Raw genomic sequence first — 19401 nt, 5'->3', positions numbered from 1 at the left:
CAGGAAATGATGAGAATGCATTGATATTATGCAGTAAAACTGCTTTCAAACTTAATTTCGAGGCATCAATAAATATATGCCATTCATTAGGATTGTGTTCAATGCCCAGTTTATTCAGAAGGCCACTAACTTCATTACAGAGTTTCACCTTCCATAATGAAATATTCTGAAAATACTTTGTGATGATTTTGATATACTGTAATTTTAGTTCTTGCTTCAAATAACTTCCACTGTTGTAAACTAGAACCAAGGGGATCTGCTCCCTCTTTAGATAAGTTAAATCATGTTTTAAACTATATAATTCAACTCTTAGTTGAATTACTTAGTTTGTCTGGGATATTATAATTTTCTAGTTGGTAGTCCAAACCTATTGATGTTGACAGCCCAGTTGCTGGGCTGCCCACAGAAGTCTGTAACAGAATTCTGACTATATTCATCGCTGACTATATTCATCACTGCTTCTTTATTCCATGATTTTGGGGATCTGGTATCAGCAGTTTTTCATTATGTGGAACAAGCCTTATTGCAAATGATATATTAGGATATTTGATGCTATACTTGCTTTTTTCTGGATATTCATGATATTTTTGTCTTGCAGAAATAGTAACTATCAATGTGGCTGCGCAGTTCTCACTATGCCATAGGAAACAAAAAAAGCACTTTTAATTTTCTCAATTAGTCACATCCTCAGATTTGTGATATAGGTAAAAAAAATCACATATGTGTAGCCCAAGTTTTGCCTTGATGCCCAATCTTGCAACAAGTAAAAAGTACAAAGAATATGCAGGTTTAGTAATATTGTAGATTTTTCTTTCTTTAAGTTTTTGTTGTAAACCATCCACACATGTTGCAGAAATTTTCAGGGTGATTCAGACACCCCCTTTGCTTCTGCTTAAACATTTTTAGAACACAATGCTAAGCAAAACAGAAAAGAAACAGACAATATGCAATAAACACAGATAAACTGTACACTTCCTCAGACTACAATGTCTTTGCTGAGAGAGAGAGAGAGAGAGAGAGAGAGAGAGAGAGAGAGAGATGGAAGAAATGTCAGATATAAGGGGCAGGCAGCCAGACAGACAAGGTTGAACAAGTTAACCCTCCTCAACATTTCTGCCATCTATAAGCACATGCAAACATTGCTATCTGCTGGTAATACAAGAGATTAGTGTCACCTTTACTTGCCTAAAATTTAGTAAGATATACGTATCATGGATAAACAAAAACTTGTATATATCGAAATTGTAATATGATATAAAACTTTAAGAGTTATTTTTGAAATCTATGCATAAAAATTGACTGCAAACAATGATATATTGGTACAATTAAAAATCATGTTGGCCAGCATTATTAGAGGATATGGTCAGATGATGTGGATTTTGTTTTTTTAGCTGATTCGGTATTTAAGCTTTTCAGCTTGTTTCCTTCCATCATTTTACATTAGTAATACTTAATACTAGATTACACATCCTTTCAATCCTCAAAACAACTGTATGAACATTTTCTTTTAGGAAAAGAGACACTTATCATTCAAGGAAAAGAAAGGGAAAAAATGCCAAGGAATTAAAATATTTAGAACCACCAATTTTAAAGAAAACAATGTGTTGTGGATTTGAGTGGCATGATAGTGGCCTAACATTAAGACAAGGAGCATCAACTGCATAATTTTTTTTCCCCCAAAACTAATCAAGCACAGTTATTTTTCATATTTTCATGAATACTCTTTAGCTAGAGTAATACTAATTTTTTATTTGAGAACTGAAAATAGTAAAATACTAAAGATACTTACCATTCAGCATATTCTACATTGGGTAATATATCTATCCATTTAAGGCCAAAACTGCTAGAAAAACATGCCTTTGACTGCAAAAAACAATAAAAATGTACTTTAGAACTTTTTAAACATCATGGAACTATTGTGTGACTACCCTATCTGCAAAAAAAAAAAAAATCCTTGGTCAAAGTGTGGTATTGCAGTTTCATAAAATTTCCCCATGTTATCCAAATGATTTATATTCCATTTAAACTAAATGGAATATAAATTCAAATATAAATACTGAAAATTAAAGACAATTTTCAAAAAAGAGCTGAAACTGTTTATCATAAAAAAAAAAGTATTAGTATCAGTTAATTAAATAACTGGTTTAAAGATTCATCAGTTAATCATTAAACAAAAAAAAACAAAGTTATGTACAGTAACTGTACCCACTGGAACCTCGATAAGTGGCTAAATTTACCTGATATTCTTTACTTGTCAAAGCCAAAAGATAATCTACACCCTTTGGATGGAACTGAATAATAGAATTTCTTAAAGTAAATGGCAGTGTAGTATATAAAAATGATCTTCCACCATCCTTGCTATATATTAGACATGTAGAGTTTACCAACAATATCTGTAAAAAAAAATTCGTGAATTCAGGTACAAAGTAAAACAAACACTAAAGAAACTGCATATAATTATTTAGTTGAACAGTTTTTTTTTAGCAATATCAATACCAAACTTTTTTTTAATCTACCTTACCTGCCTTTGAACATATAACTAAAATCATACTTTTTGTTTCATACTATGATCTGATCACTTGTTTTGCACATATTCATTAAGCTTTTTTTTTTTTTTTTTTATATATATGAGATCTATTCAAAAAGAGCTGACAGGCTCTCAGCAGCTCACCAATTCCAGAATTATGTCATCCACCTTTTTCAAAGTTCAAAAAGGTTAGCAAACATGAAAAAGTAAAAATCAGTCTTCTCATTTGAGTCCTGTGGCCTTATTATTATTAGCTATAGGGTGCAAAGAAGACTGAGGCTATAGCTGCACCAGCCAAAAATATTTTCTGAATTACCCTGATAGAGAAAACAAGAATCAGAAATAGAAGGGAATCACCAAGAAAGAGAAAAATTATGATATCCATCTCAGGACACTGAGTGTATGTATCAAGCCCATACTCACCAGATGTGAGCCACTGGGGTAATGTTTCACTTTGTTAAAGAAATTTCCAGCTTCTCTATCTTTAAAGTATATACCATAAGGATACTTCTTAAAACTCCTTCAGACACACATTTAAGCCAATGTAGACTAACCTGCATCCACTACCCACCTTCTGAAGATATTCAAGAAAGTACTCTGAGTCATCTCAACACAGATACCTTCAACACAACCAAGTCAAATTTGTTTCTCTATTTCTCTGTCCTATCTTATACGTTTCACTACAAATGTTACTTTTTTAAGGTGATGCAGTTTTCTTGTCTGCCACTGTTTTATTTTATCTATTTGGAAATAGATAAAATAAAAGGGAGAGCCATTTTATTTTATTTATTTATTATTATTATTTTGATAGCAAATGCTGCATATCCTTTCATTGTTTTGTCATTTTAATATTAATGTAGGGAGATTTTGAAAAAGTCCCAGTAAGTCAGTTTTCAGAACATAATATTAAAAAAAAATAGTAAAAATTGGGTCAGAACATAATATATCACTCAGCATGTTTCAAATGCCTTAACTGAATTTCAATTTTCCTTTGAACAGTATGTACTGGATTATTACTCAATTTAAGATATGCTATCATCTTCAATAATTTGAAGGCATTCTGACTTGTAACTCACCTTTTTTATAAAAATAACAATGCCTCCTTTATCAGCTTTCAATACAATATGTTTATTAGAAATAGTTTTTTTAACTCTCATTAATTTAGAGTTAAGAGTAAAGAAAGAGAGGGTCTGTATTTCTGTATATCATTGATTTTCATGAAAACAATCTCATAAAAATGGTACACAGAATGTGCATAATTAGGAAATAATTTTAACTTTTTTTAAAAATTATGCATTGAAACAACTGAACTATAATATATATATATATATATATATATATATATATATATATATATATATATATATATATATATATATATATATATATATGTATATATATATATACTGTACACACACACACATCTCACCAAAATGTACATAATTATGAAATAATTCAATCTAAAACAGTGATCTGCAACCTTTCTCTCTTTGCAGCACACCTTAAGTTATCCATGACACAACAAGGCCCATCAAAATGTTAATCCCCCAAAAAGGCACCTCAGTAGCCAGGTGGGCAGGAGCAGCAGTGCATAGCACACGCTTCTTGATTAGACCAGGGTTCAAGCCCATGATCACCAAATACAGAGGATTTGGAAAGGTCAGGGAATGACCGCCGCATATCCCCAGAGCAATATGGCCTTAGTTGCTAATGCTCCTAAAAACCAAAATAACAACCACCCCCAAAAAAGCATAATTTACGTCAATTTAATATAAATATGCAATAGAATCAATTATTATCGTTCCAACAATCCAACATAAATTGCCTCATGCATATATTAACATTTTATGAACCCTAAATCAATGTACAAAAGCAAAGCAAAACCAAAAAAAAAAAAAAATTCTATTAGTATTAAACCAAATAACTATGCATACCTTCAATGTGAAATCTTCAATTTCTTCAATGAAATCTTCAATGCGCTCTCCAAAATAATCCTTGAACTTCTGCCACAAGTTACCTAAATGTTCTTTAATGAAGTCCTTCACCATTTTATTACCAGCAGCAAGTGACCATACAGTTGGGACCATCTCAAACGACCCATTTGCAATGTGTTATATCCACAAATCCAGCTTATTCTGAAAGCCTCAAATCTTATCCATACTTGTAAAAAAATTTTCGTCCTTGCCTTGCATTTTTCGGTTCAGTTTATTCAAGTAAACAAAAATATTGGAAAGATATGCCAACTTAATCACCCATTCATCATCTGCAATAACTCTGCATACTTATGCCCCTCAACTGTTAAAAATGCCTGTACCCTTAAGTTCAAAAAGGCACCTTAACACTTTACCATGTGACAACCACCATACTCTGTATGTAGCAGGAGTGTGGTGTGTTCAGATCCCACTTCCTGACACAAAATGGAAAAAAGCCACGAATTGAGGGGCCACAATTTGATGAAGTTAATGACTTTTACTACTTCGTCCAGCACAACTTTCAGAGTAGATGGGAAAGACTTGGCAACAATGGCTTCACAGTGAATAAGACAATGGTCACATTGTATGTCAGGACTCACTTTGTGCACTTTAGCTACAAAGCTAAACTCGACTGTCATGGTTCACACACAAGACACTCAGGAATTGGGCAAGTTTTATCACCACAACAGAAAAAAAAACAAAAGACAAATAATTATCACTATATTGTCTGCACACCAATTTTTTTTTTTGTTTCTTTTTTTTCAAGCTTGTCACTTTCAGCACTTGCACTCATGGACGGAATACTCCATATGAGGAACTTTTCCATTGTTAAAAAAGAAAATAGTAAAGTCGACAATGTTATGGCTCACAATCACAGTTTTCTGACTATTTCAGAGCATAGCTATGAGGAAACTGAAAGTAGCAGACGTGGGAACAATACTCTTCAGAGAAAGGGACATCTATTGCTTTAAAATAAAGTCTTATAACAAAGGTGGGTGAATCGGCAAAACAAAATAATAACGTTGAAGTAGCATGGACAAACAGGACAAATATCAAAACAAGCCAATAAAATAATAAAAGAGAGGGGATGTTTTGCTAATCCTTACTCTTTTAAGGAACAGCATGTATGTATCTAACTTTAACAAGCATCATTCATATTTCAGTCAGCGCAGCAACAAAACGAGATATATTGAATGGGCAAACACACAAATAAATTTAGAAAACAAGTGTTGGATACTCAGGCGAAAAAAAATTTACTGTCCCACATGTACAACATTGTGTTTTAGTAAAAATGGCATATTGTGAAATATAACAATGAGTAGCATTACAAGCATATATAAAAACTATAATTGTGAGTAAATAATGTACAGTTAATTTCTTAAAATAAGCTCGTGGCACACCTGTCATCTTGTGGCAGCACACCGGTTGCGGAACACTGGTCTAAAATATTGAAACTTTTGTAAATTTTTTTTTTAAAATTACACATTGAAATAACAGTTAAACTATAATATATGTATTCCTTCAACAATGTAATATGCAGATCGTAAAGTATGGAAGAACATCACAGAGCAAGTCCGAAACCCTGCGGCACCTACAGCAGCATACTAGTTGCGTGGCCAACCGCCTCCCCCAGCTGCCAGCTAAGGACCAAGAAGAAGAAGAAGAAGAAGAATATGCAGATAAAAAAAAAACTATAAACTTGCAAAGAAAATGTAGGCACACACACATGATGTGAAGGACTGATTTTAATACTTATGGTTACAGAAAAGAAATAAACTGATCACACAAGTATAGATGCTTTGTGGACAAAATTTCTTTTTCCCTTTTTCAGTATACAGAAATTATCTTGATGTGATCACTGTGTCAAAACTAAATGAATTTCACAATGTATGTTTAATACATGAGGGTGTATTTGTAGCACATCTTATCCACAAAACTGCATCTATTATCTGTACCTGTATGATCAATTTGTTCCTTTTCTGTGAGCAGAAGCAATAAATGCTGCCCCTGAATTTCATGCAAGGCTGAATGCTTTCTTTTCAAATTAATAATAAATAAATTAAATTTTGGTCTGAATAAGAGACAACAATTTAATATCTCATATGTTTATTTAACAACTAAACCTCTTTTAAACTTTGCAAGATCCACACCACCCACTTAGTTGAAATGGATTAAAAAACAAAAAAATAAATAAATAAACTAAATTTTATCAAAAAGGCAGTTCCCGCTTTATGAGTTCCCAGGTTTAAGAGGTTTTTTTTTTTTTTTTTTTTTCAAGTATCAACAAAATTGAAAATATGAACATTAATTGCAAAAAAATGAATGTTAAACATTCATAAATACCACATTTCAAACCACGTGTAGCTATACAATACAGTGCACCCCACTTTACGATATTAATATGTTTCAGAGAAACCAACTTATCTTGAAAATATCGTAATGTGAACCCAATAACACATTGTTTTTTAGTTATTCGTTCCAAGACCTGGGAAGTTAATTTTCGCTATATAACTAAGCTATTTACTCTCTAAAAGGTAATTTTTATAACAGAAATTGTATTAGTTACCAATTCAAATCATTAAAACACACTACGCTTTCATCGTTATCATATGTTCCGTTATAAGAATCAATTTTGAAAGCCTTTGTGATATTTTTCTAAAAAACACATTTCTCAAAGTCACTACCATAAAACAATAAAAACAATTTGCACTTTCCGGTTTATTGGGCTTTTCTGTTAGTGCAATCAATTATAAACGGTAGTAAACTCAATGTTATTGCATTTGTGAAAATACCGATAGCTAGAATTGTGTGGGTTTTTATGTTATTATGATGAAATGTGTTTCCCCTTCACTGCAATCTTCAATCATATAAAAAACATAAATAAATAAATTTTCAGAATCTTCTTTTCATTCCTTGTTTTTTTAAGCTTTGTAAATTTTTACTCCGCGTGAATTGTGTTAGTTGCAACCTCACTTGTGCATATCGTGTTAGTTAGTCGCAATTTGTGTGTGCCATTAAAAAATGCTTATGCATGCTATCGTGAAATTTATAAAGAAAAGAGAAGAGATTATCTTGGAGACAAACACCTCTTGAAGCATTTCTGAAGACGGCGACTCCTTGTGCAACAAACCAACAACATGTGCTGCCCCAACAACAAGTGATCAATGAGTGTGCATTTAGTCAATGATGATGAATAAACATTCTTTAACATTTATAATAAGTAAAAAATAATTTCTTTAAATTATAATTTAGTTGATTTTACAGGCTATGTTTTCATTTATTTGGATAAATCAATCATTGTTTAAAGATAAACTAATTGGCTAACTAATTTCATTGCTGAGAACATAACCCCTGTTTTTAACATTATGTCTATGGGAAATACATTCCCACTTTATGAGTTTTCACTTCATGAGAGCACGCTAGGAACAAATTAACTTGTAAAGTCGGGAACTACTTGTATTTAATAGGAATATAGTGCCATCATATTTTTACTCTAATGAAAACATTCCTAAATATGTAAACACTGGGATTTATGTAAGTGCACAGTTCTTAAATAGATTAGGCACACTTTCTTTAATGGTATGTAATACGTAAATAACATCAGTGAAAATCATCAAAATAAAAAGTGAGGTAACTTACCCTATTTTTGTCCACAGGGCTAACAAGAATGTTATCTGCAGCAAAATTCATAAGTGGATATTTCACCACATTAAAAGTTTTTCCTCCATCAGTGCTGCAAATGAAAAAAATAGAGAAGAATATACAGAACATGAGATTTATTACCTTGAGTAAACACATAGGGGAAAAAAAAAATCTGTTTCTCAAAATAAAAGTGAAGTTTAAGTATTTTACTTCAAATTTCCTCCACGACAACACAGTGTGTCACAATGCATCACTTATTTCAAAAGGTCTGGATTCAAATCTATTGGAGACCGGAGGAATTCTTAAAAGCCTCCTCAATAGAGTATTTGAAAGTTAGCTGATCTCAGGCAGAGAGTTTCTCATGAGTTATTTTGGATTTTTCAGGCTAAATAATATGAAAATCAGTCCAAGAACATACACACCTAGTATAGACCATGATATACAAGCACACCACATCAACTAATCTATTGATGAATAGTAGTCAATATTGTGTACTGGTCAACTATTAGTAGTCAATATACCAAAAAAACCCAAAAACAACCAATCAATCTGCACTATAAATAAAATTTCTGTATGCCATAATCTAGAAAAACTAACTCTGGGAGAATATGACAAAAATTTTATTCACAATTGGTTACAGAACAATATAAAACGTTTACAAACTCAACATGCTGATTCTTTCTCAGTGGAAAACCCAGCTTTCTATAGATCAGTTTTCCATGTAATCAGAGTTAAATCTTTTTCATGATAAATACGGCATTTTTTTTTTTTTTTTTATGTGAACCCAAAACACGGGAGGTATTAGAACCTATAGTACTTAGTACCGTGCTTGGGTTGGAGGTTGAGAAGAGGAAAGAAGATATTTGTTGACATTGGACTTGAACTTCTGTAGATTGTAATTTTCAGGAAATATGTATGAAGGAAGGTTGTTCCAGAAAACGGCAGTTGAATGAATAAATGAGGAAGATGAAAAGTTGGTTCTGTGGGTTTGAAGTTGGACAGTAAATGGATGTTGGCTGGTGGCGGCACGTTTTCGGACTGTTTTGAAAGAGAGAGCGGGACTTATAGAAGCCAATTCAGAAGAACAGTGCCCGTGGAAGTATCTGTAGAAGAGGTATGCAGCAGAAACAGTGCATCTATGAGAAAGCGAGTGGAGAGACTCTGTTAGAGATGAATCATTAATTAACCTAACTGCCCTCTTCTGAATGGAATCAAGAAGCCTGAGAGAGGTTTTGGGGGCACCACCCCAGATGTGGGAACAATATTCCATGGCAGGGCGAATTTGCGATTTATACAGAGTGAGCAGCTGTTTGGAAGAAAAGTAAAGGCGAGAGCGAAAGAGAAAACCAAGTTTTTTAGATGCAGAGGAAGCAATATTTGTAATGTGCTTGTGCCAAGAGAGATTAGAAGTCAGGGTAATCCCCAAAAGAGATATATCATTTTGCCTAGAAATTAGAGTGTCACTAAAGATAAGCATAGGTACAGAAGAATCCTTTTTGCGAGATATAAGACAAGACTGAGTTTTAGAAGGGTTGAAATCAACTAAGTTGTCTTTGCCCCACTGGAGAATTACCTGAAGATCGGCATTTAAGGAATTGGCAGCAGATTTTCGAGATCTTGAAGCTGATTGAGCAGTACAAGGTTTCTCAAAATGGAAAGTTGAATGCAATGTGCTATCATCGGCAAAACTATGGATAGGATTTCCAGTCAATGAAAGAAGGTCATTGATATACAAAAGGAACAGAGTGGGGGAAAGAACTGAACCTTGGGGGACACCGGCATTAGTGGAGAAGTTAGAAGACAGAGAGCCATCTACCATCACTCTCAGTGAGCGATCAGAGAGAAAACTGGATAACCAATTACTAAAAACAGTTGGCAAACCATAAGATGGAAGCTTGTTTAGAAGACCTTTATGCCAAACACGATCAAAAGCCTTTGAGATGTCAAGAGCAACTACTTGTGTTTCACCGAACCTTTCCATTAAATTAGTCCATAAATGGGTAACATAAGCCAGAATATCACCAGTTGATCAAAAGCCTTTGAGATGTCAAGAGCAACTACTTGTGTTTTACCAAACCTTTCCATTGAATTAGTCCATAAATGGGTAACATAAGCCAGAACATCACCAGTGGATCAACACTGACGGAATCCATACTGGCGATCGCTGATCAGACGGAAGGTTTCTAGGTAGTTTAAGAGTTGGCAGTTAATTGATTTCTCCATTACTTTAGAAAGAGTAGAAGTAATTGCAACGGGACGATAACTGGATGGGAGGGATTTGTCACCCTTTTTAGGAACTGGCTGGATATGAGCAAATTTCCAAGCAGAAGGAAAAACATCTTTGGAATAAGAAAGTGAAAAAAGGCGGCAAAGAATAGGAGTAAGTTCAGGAGCACAGGTTTTGAGAACAAGTGGAGAAATACCATCAGGACCTGGAGCTTTCTTAGCATCAAGATTCATCAAAATCCTTCTGATATCCTTTTGTCCCCTTTTGTGAAGTGGTGATTCTATTGTTATTATCTTTCATGATGTCTTCTAGTTTGGTAGGTACATAATATAATATTGTCAATTAATCAGTAAATCTATTAATCTTGTTGAACTTCATTGTCAATTAAATTGTACTTTTAACTATATACATATAACGACTCAGATCACGTAACATAAATAATTAGCAAAAATAAATAATTAATACTTAACTGATACGAAAGTTATATAAAGGGATTTCGTAGATAACACTTGACACGGAAACATAAATATAGCATTATAACTGTTGGGATACAAGTTTGGGGTTTTAATTTTGTACTGAAATTGAAATTTTATTGAAATTAAATCAAAATCATGACTCAGACCAGAGCAGCAAAGCAAAAGGCTCAAGCTAATGGAAGTGCTGTGGCTCAGGGAAGAACTGAGGGGGGCAGTTGCCCTCTGAATCACAGCCTTTTAAAATGCACTATTTGCTTGATGTTTGTGGAGCAGTCAGGTACGGGACATGATACTGCCATGGGGAATGTCTTTGTATGTGCGCGATGCAAGGTGTGTAAGAAAATCAGGCGACAACTCAGCATTGTTATCGGCCTACATGAGAGCTTGAAGGATAGGTTGGATGCCCTCGAAGGATTAAAAGTGAGGGACCCATCAAGCTCTCAGCTGCCCACACCAACGCCAGAGTTTGTACTTGGGCATCACGCAACAGAGCGGCAACCCCCAAGGCAGAATGCGCTGGTCCCAAATGAACTAGTAGTTGTTAGTGACTCTATTGTCAGGGAAATGGGAAAAATGCTTCGTAAAAAGGATAGGTGAAACAGGACCAGGGTAGGTCTGCCAGGGCAAAGATTGATGACTTTGTACAGCGGATATCATCTTTTAAGGGCACAAAAGGTGATATAGTTGTACACGTTGGCACTAATGATATTAAGAGTAGGAGACCGGCGGAATTACTTAACAAGTACAGGTCACTGTTGAAAAAAAGCCGTGTATTAGGGTTGAATTTGAAAGTGTCTGCAATTCTGCCCAGACACGATAGGAGAGAATATATGATGAGAGCCCTGCTGATCAATTCGCCCCTGGAAAGACTGTGCAGGGCTCAAGGGGTAGAATTTTTTTCAGCCTGGTCTGTACTTGTTAACAGGAGAGACTGCTTCTACAGGGATGGGATGCACTTAAATTGAAAGGGTGCAAGAATGTTTGCTGATGCTATCGAGGCAGTGTTATGTGGGTCGGAAAACTGCTAGATTGGAGGGGATATAAGGACTAATAGATTAACAGTAGCCACTGGCAGAGGTGAAAGTGATTCTTGCACTGTTTCTATTGGAATGAGCAGCAGCCTGGAAAATAAGATGCAGGATATTTCAGAGACTGCTGGGAGTCATTGGGGTACAAGTAAACACATGGGTTGTGTTAGGGTAGCTAAGAAAGAAAACAGGTGCATGTATACTTGCATGTACACCAATGCTAGGAGTTTGGTAAATAAATTTGATGAATTTGAGGTATTGCTCAAAGCATCAAAGGCGAATATTGTTGGGATATCAGAGACGTGGTGTCCCACAGATATAAGTAATGCAGAACTGAAATTTGGGGAGTACAATGTGTACAGGAAAGAAAGACGGGATAGGAAGGGAGGAGAGGTTATGCTATTAGTTAAGAAACACATAAAATCCAAGGAAGTGAAGCCAGTGGGCACTGCTGGACAGTGCAGTGTCGAGTCAGTTTGGTGTGACATAAGCATTGGGAGATCAAAATTGAGAGTAGGAGTGTGGTATAGGCCTAATGACTCTGATGAGTATAATAAGAAACTGTACAGGGAAATAGAGTGGGCCAGTAAATCAGAGAGTCTTATAATGGGGGATTTTAATTTCCCAGATATTGACTGGAATTTGTAGGTTGGTCACTCACACACTAGCAAGGCTGTTGTGGAAGCCTGTGGATTTATTGGATGATTGTTTTCTAAATCAGCATAATCGGGAGGCATTTAGAGGGAGCAATACTCTTGATTTCATTATCAGTAGTGATTCTTCATGCATTAAGAATCTGCAGATACAGGAACCACTAGGTGGCAGTGATCACAGTGTGCTGAAGTGGGATTTACTCAAAGAGGTAACTACCATCAGGGGTAAAGGGAAGGGTTATTGCTTTCGTAAAGGCGACTACGATGGTCTGAGACAGTATTTAAATTCTATACAGTGGGACAAACTGATGATGTTACCAACAGCAAACTCAAAATGGGAAGCATTCAAAGAACTTATCTTGGAAGCTACTAGGCTTTACATACCAACTAAGAAATATTGTTCAAGGTTCAGGCCTAAATGGATGTCAGATAAACTAATGAGCCATATGGCAGAGAAGAAAAATGCATGGGATACATATAAATTAACATGTGACACAGAAGCCTATGATAGATATAACTTGATCTGTAACCAAGTTACAAAGGAGGTTAGACAGGCGAAGGCAGATTACAAGAAATCTTTGGCAAGGAATGCAAAGAAAAACAGCAAGGAGTTCTTTATTTATGTAAACTCTAGAAGGAAGGGGATGAATCAGATTGGTCCACTTGATATCAATGGTTCAACTGTTCATGATCCTGCTCAGGTGGCTAACAAACTAAATCAATATTTTGCACCTACATTTACACATGAGGAGTTATTCAGGAAGGGGAATGCCATAGATGAAGTAAACACCGGCAGTGAGCTAGATGATCTTGTAATAATTGAGAGTAAAGTGGAGGAGAAATTGTTGAAGATAAATACAAGAAAGGCACCTGGGGTGGATGGGATCTATCCAGTTATATTAAAGGAGGCAGCAAAGGAAGTAAGCAATCGGTTAGCCATAATTATGAGAGCTTCCTTGGACTCAGGGCAGGTACCCACAGATTGGAGATGTGCAAATGTAACCCCAATTCACAAAGGCAGATCAAAGGCTGACACAAGTAATTATAGACCTGTGAGTTTAACTTCTGTTCCAGGGAAATTAATAGAAGCACTGCAGGATCATCTTGACAAGAATTCAGTTATAGCTCAGACACAGCATGGCTTTGTTAAGGGAAGGTCTTGCCTGACCAATTTGATTGGATACTATGATGTAGTCACAAAAGAATTGGATGCAGGGAATAACTTTGATATTATATACTTGGATCTTAGAAAGGCTTTTGATACTGTTGCACATGGAAGACTGCTGCACAAATTGGAGCAGTGTGGCATTGATGACAAATTGTTGCTAGGGATAAAGGGAAGACAGAGAGTGGTAATTAATGGACACTCCTCATCGTAGACTAATGTTATTAGTGGAGTCCCTCAGGGTTCAGTGTTGGATCCATTGTTGTTTTCTGTATTTATAAATAATATTGATAATGGTATATCAAGCTTAATGTCCAACTTTGCAGACGATTCAAAGGTTGGCAGGGTTGTTAAGGATGCTACTGACACTATGCTGCTGCAACAGGATCTGGAAAGGTTGAGCTGATAGGCTGAGAGGTGGCAAATGAAGTTTAACATTGACAAATGTAAGTACTACATATGGGGAACAGCAACCCCAGAGCAACGTATCAACTCTGTGGTACTACACTGACAGTGGTAGAGAATGAAAAGGACCTGGTGGTAATTGTGCAGGCAGATATGAAGTTCTGTGAGCAGTGCAGATGGGCTGCAAGAAAAGCTCATGGTGTCTTATCAATGATATACAGGAATTTTTCTAGTAGGGATAGGGAGGTGATTATTCCCTTGTATAAGGCAATGGTCAGGCTGCACCTTGAGTACTGTATACAGGTCTGGAGGCCTCATTTCAAGAAGGTTGTAGAGCTGCTGGAATGAGTACATAGAAGGGCAACAAGGTTAGTGAACTGAACAAAGAGTTGCTCTTATGAAGAAAGGCTTAAATTTTGCAAATTACAGTGTCTAGAGACTAGGCACCGGCAAGGTGATCTGATAGAGGTGTACAAAATCTTGAATGGTTTGAGCATGCTCAATGCTGATGGGATACTGCCTCTTGTTCAGAATAATCACCTGAGAGGGCATAAATTCAAATTGAGGAAAGACAGATGTAGGATAGATGTGCGGAAATTTGCCTTTAGCCAGCGGGTAGTTGGTTGGTGGAACAGACTTCCTTGTGGAAATTGATAGCCTAAATAAATTTAAGGCTCAGCTGGACAGGTATTTCGAACAAACGCAGGGGTGAAGTGGAAGGGTTTTTTTTTTTTTTTTTTTGGTTGATGCTGCATAAGCTTGCTTTCTTGCATCATATGCCTCTACTAATGCTAATGCTAATACCTGATTTACAATATCCCCTGCTGGAAGTGAAGGCTCCAGGGTGGGGGGAAACCCTGCCTTTCTGGGTGAAATGTCAGCATCTGTTTGCTTACCAGGGCCTTTCTGAGTCATTAGGCTCAGTCTGGCTTCTCATTTCTCATTCAGATTTGGGGACAATTCCTCATATTTTTTCTTGGGGGCCAGAACTGACTTCTGGTCCTCTCGGTCTTGTATTATGGCGACATCGGCATTTTCTGGGCACTGAGACAAATTACACTGCTGTTGTGCAGTTTGTCTTATTGGTGTGCATTTCACTCAGAGTCGCATCACCGAGATTATTATTTGGATGATTGGACATTTTGCTATTTCCGTTTGCTATTTCCATTTTGCTATAGTCCGTTCAGAATACTACTGTGCAGTGAAAACCGCAGATCTGTAGGTCAATTTGATGCTGAACAGTCCGTCGGCAAATATTTGGGCTGACTGCCACAAGGCACGTGGGAGGGGGGAACTCCCAAGTGCAAAATGCCCCTAGAGAGATGGGGAAACTTTCCTCAAAGGTTTTCGAGGTCCGGGAACAAGATGGTGGTATTTACTTTCCAAACATATGTGCAGGAGCAAAGTTGGCTCAAACCCATGGAAAGTCTATGAATGAGGGGAGGGGGATAACACCAAAAGAATGATCTGGGTATTGATATCAAGTTGGTCTTGTTTAATGGAGGGGATCTTCCTCTTTAAAGCAGTATAATTAGAATTTCTTTCCACTACCTGGATCGCTATTTACAGAAGCCTGTAAATTGCTCAATTTCCCTGGAGCATAGTGAGAGTTCCGACCACGTGGTGCACAATACCAAGGTAAACATATTAAAAATATATAAAAGAGCCATATTATTATTTCCTAGTTGTAAGTGACAAGTATAATTGCCATACAATATCAATTCAGTTCTTATATAAGTCATAAGAGTATAAATAAGAAAGTACTTCCTCTCGCGATGAGGTAAAAATCAATATGGCGCCCAAGATGGCGTCACTATTGTTGTGGCAACGTGTTTGTTCGGCATCGCGATGAGAAGAAGGAATAGATTAGAACAGTAAAAAAATACATGGTCATTATTGTGGTAATTTCCTATAACTAAATACTGCAAGGTTTCTAGTCTTTTCACCAGTTGTGCTTTGCCCTGTGGAGTCCACAGGGGACAAAACTATTTCTCGGGACACTAAAGTCCAAGATTTTGTATGCATATCATATACGTATGGTGACTATTACACACAATTTTTTAATACACTCTTATATTCTTTAAAACAAGTTATTTTTAGCCAAAAAGTCACCTGAATGTCCAGTGTCCTAAAGAGTTTCATCTAACATCGTTGGTGGGTGAAAATTCCAATTCTACATACTTTATAACACTGATTTACACAGAGCTCACAAATGCATGGCCACACACTCAATAAAAAATTAAAAAAAAAAAAAAAAAAAATGGGAGTGAAGGGATGGGAATTTTTGGGGTGGGACAGTTAGTTGACAATTCTGCAGGGTCTGAGGGAGAACAATAGCGTTTAAGTTGGACAAGTGCCGCCGCAATGAAATGGGGTAAAAACAGGTGGTTGCGGCAGGCAACTGTTGCCGAGGGCAGTAGTGTTGCCGAGGTTTAGGCAGCAAGCGGTACAGGTAGCATGACTGTTGCAATTAACTTGAAATATATTTCAACCCGTTTTTTCCTAGCATTGACCTACACACACACACACAATAATGTCAGACAATGGCAGCAGTTTGCTTTGGCTCTAACACGATCATTCATAAACAAATTAAAATTAAAAGTTACTTATCTGCTATAAGTCAGGTACCTCCATAATCCCTATGATTGGATAGCTTTCGATGTCCACTATACGATGATATCCATCAGATTGGGTAGCAAACTAGATTTATCACTAGATTTAAATCACTTTACGGAGAACAATTTACAATCAACTCGTCTACCGCCCACATGGCAGCAATCCTTGTATAGGTTTTACAGGAACCACTAAATTGTAGAATGTTTTAGCTTTTAATTCGTGGAATTAATCCCTTTAGCTTTTAAGAGCTAAAGGAATTAATTCTTAATCCTTTTAGCTCTTAATTCGTGCTTTCTACAGCTTCAACTTTATTGCCTAAAGGCCAGAAGTGCAAGCAATGAGTACGCAGGCCTCTCAAAATCAGGATCGAAATTTTCTTTGATATACAGAAACTATTTTCAATATAATAACCAAGGGGAAACAAAAAAGTTTGCTACATAAAAAATTCGCTATATGGAAGTTCGTTAAAGAGAGGTCTGACTGTATATTGGTTCCTTGTAAGAATCTCTCAGTGCATCAACCTTGTTTTGTGGCCAAATGTTCTGGCTCTTTCAAAATGTCTTCTCACCTGGTGTACCCTTCTCCCGAGTATAGTTAGTTCAGGGCACCACCAGGGAACTACCGGATTCCTTCGTTTTTTCTTTTGGATAGACAGGTTTGACAATTTTATCAAGACATTTTTCATAATCAGTACATGGTCGTCTGGGCTATAACTGTTATTTGATCTAGACCAGCATTTCCTATACTTGGGTATGCAGACCACTGTGGTTCCATAGACCAGTTCCAGGGGGTCTGCGAAACAGTGGTCAACCATATATATATATATATATATATATACAGGGTGTCTCAAAAATATTGGTACAAACGTTTAGGGGAGGTAGGTAACATCTAAAGGAATGTGAATCGCATAGGAACCCATAACCGGAAACGTCACGGGAAAGTAGTAGCAGAGGCACAAGAAGCAGAAACGACACAAGACAGTAATTAGTGGCAAACATTTATTTGACATAATATTAACAATGGAGTAGAGATGGGTGCATTTCATGATGTTACAACAGATGCTCGAAGGTTCCGCCATGAGATGCGATGCATGCGTGACACCGACACAGCATGGATTGGAGGACACGGTCGAACACACCTGGAGTTTCTTTGACAGTAGCAGCAGCGCAGACGAGTCTTGCCACGAGATCCATTTCCGTCTCCAGAAGCAATTCATACACAATAGATTTGAGGGCCCCCACAGAAAGAAACCAAGGCTCGATAAATCAGGTGAACGTGGGGGCCAGGCAACGGGTCCACCACAGCCAATCCATCGACACCCAAAATGCCTGTTCAAACGGTCACGAACACACCTTCCATAATGGGCAGGTGCCCCGTCATGTTGAAACCAAATGTTGCGTCTCACATTTGCTGGAACATTATCAAGTAACCCTGGTAGAACTTGTTCAAGAAGGATCCGATATTTAGCGGAGTTCATGCGGGATGGTAACAGGTATGGGCCAACTAAGCAGTCACCGACCATACCTGCCCACACATTTATTGCGAAGCGATGTTGTGCCACATGGGGACGCACACCGTGTGGGTTGTCGTGAGCCCACACACAAGCATTGTGCTGATTGAATAAGCCTTCCCGAGTGAAATAAGCCTCATCCGTGACCAAAACATAGGCTGGAAAATTCAAGTCTTGAACAACTTGGAAAAACCACTGCGCAAAAGCCACACAGCTTTTGCGCAGTGGAGCAGTAACTGATCTTGGGGGAGCAGTAACTGAACCTTTTGGAGATGAAAGGGGTGTAAGGAATCATCGTGCCAGACACGCTGTACACTGCAACGAGACACTCCTAAGGTAGAGGCAATGGCACGTGTGCTGGTAGTAGGATTATTCTAGACAGCATTCAACACACTTTCTACCATGACAGGAGTTTGCATCGAACGTGGTCTGCCCGCACTACTCCTGGTACCTCTAAATGACCCATAATCGCACAAATTTTGATGCACATGTGCAAACAAACAGTGGTCCGGTACATGTCTGTCTGGGAAGCGTTCTCCATAAATTCGTTGAGCGGCTCATCCATTGCCCTCTGCTAATCCATACACTAGGTGCATGTCTGCCAGCTCACAGTTCGTATATTGATGCATGCTCTTTGTGCGGCAACTTCTGCTTGAATGAGTAAACCAGAAATTTTCCCTCTCGCGAACTGATGAACAGCGCCATGTACCGACTTACGGTGACGTTTCCGGTTATGGGTTCCTATGCAATTCACATTCCTTTAGATGTTACCTACTTCCCCTAAATGTTTGCACCAATATTTTTGAGACACCCTGTGTATATATATAGGTAAACCTCGTATAACACGGTACCTATACAACACGGTTTCAATATAACGCGGTTTATAAATTGTGGCTACCCTTGTATGACACAGTCATGGTTTCGATATAACGCGATCTACAAATTGTTTTATCATTTCTTTTCACACACTTTTACCACGCGACTTAAAAATCAAACTTTATGTTCGTTAAATTTGTGTCTGCTCATATAACGGGTGGTTTCCAGAACCGAATTTATAAGGGGAAACACGCAAGTACATATAATACATATTTCTTTGTGTAGTGCCAATTTTTTAACTTATAAAGAGTTAATTGTTGTGCATTTATTTTTTATTTATTTTATAAATAAAATTTATTTTTT

At 36.8% G+C, this 19401-nt stretch overlaps 1 protein-coding gene across 1 annotated transcript in view; it reads right to left on the bottom strand.

Annotated features, from left to right (window-relative positions):
- Positions 1 to 19401, bottom strand: part of LOC150076149 (uncharacterized) — a 120263-nt gene that overhangs the window by 38920 nt on the left and 61942 nt on the right. Inside the window, exons 4-6 of the mRNA XM_090387270.1 lie at positions 8140 to 8233; positions 2238 to 2393; positions 1790 to 1863 (exon numbers count right to left, since the gene is read on the bottom strand). Coding sequence (XP_090243396.1) covers positions 1790 to 1863; positions 2238 to 2393; positions 8140 to 8233 — 324 coding nt within the window. The remainder of the gene's footprint in view (positions 1 to 1789; positions 1864 to 2237; positions 2394 to 8139; positions 8234 to 19401) is intronic.

This window comes from Mastigoproctus giganteus, chromosome 13 (genome assembly GCF_048544385.1).
Source record: "Mastigoproctus giganteus isolate SK-2022 chromosome 13, ASM4854438v1, whole genome shotgun sequence".
Classification (NCBI taxonomy): domain Eukaryota; kingdom Metazoa; phylum Arthropoda; class Arachnida; order Uropygi; family Thelyphonidae; genus Mastigoproctus; species Mastigoproctus giganteus.
Note: the sequence above shows the minus strand (reverse complement) of the source record. Positions and strands in the feature narration are given on the sequence as shown.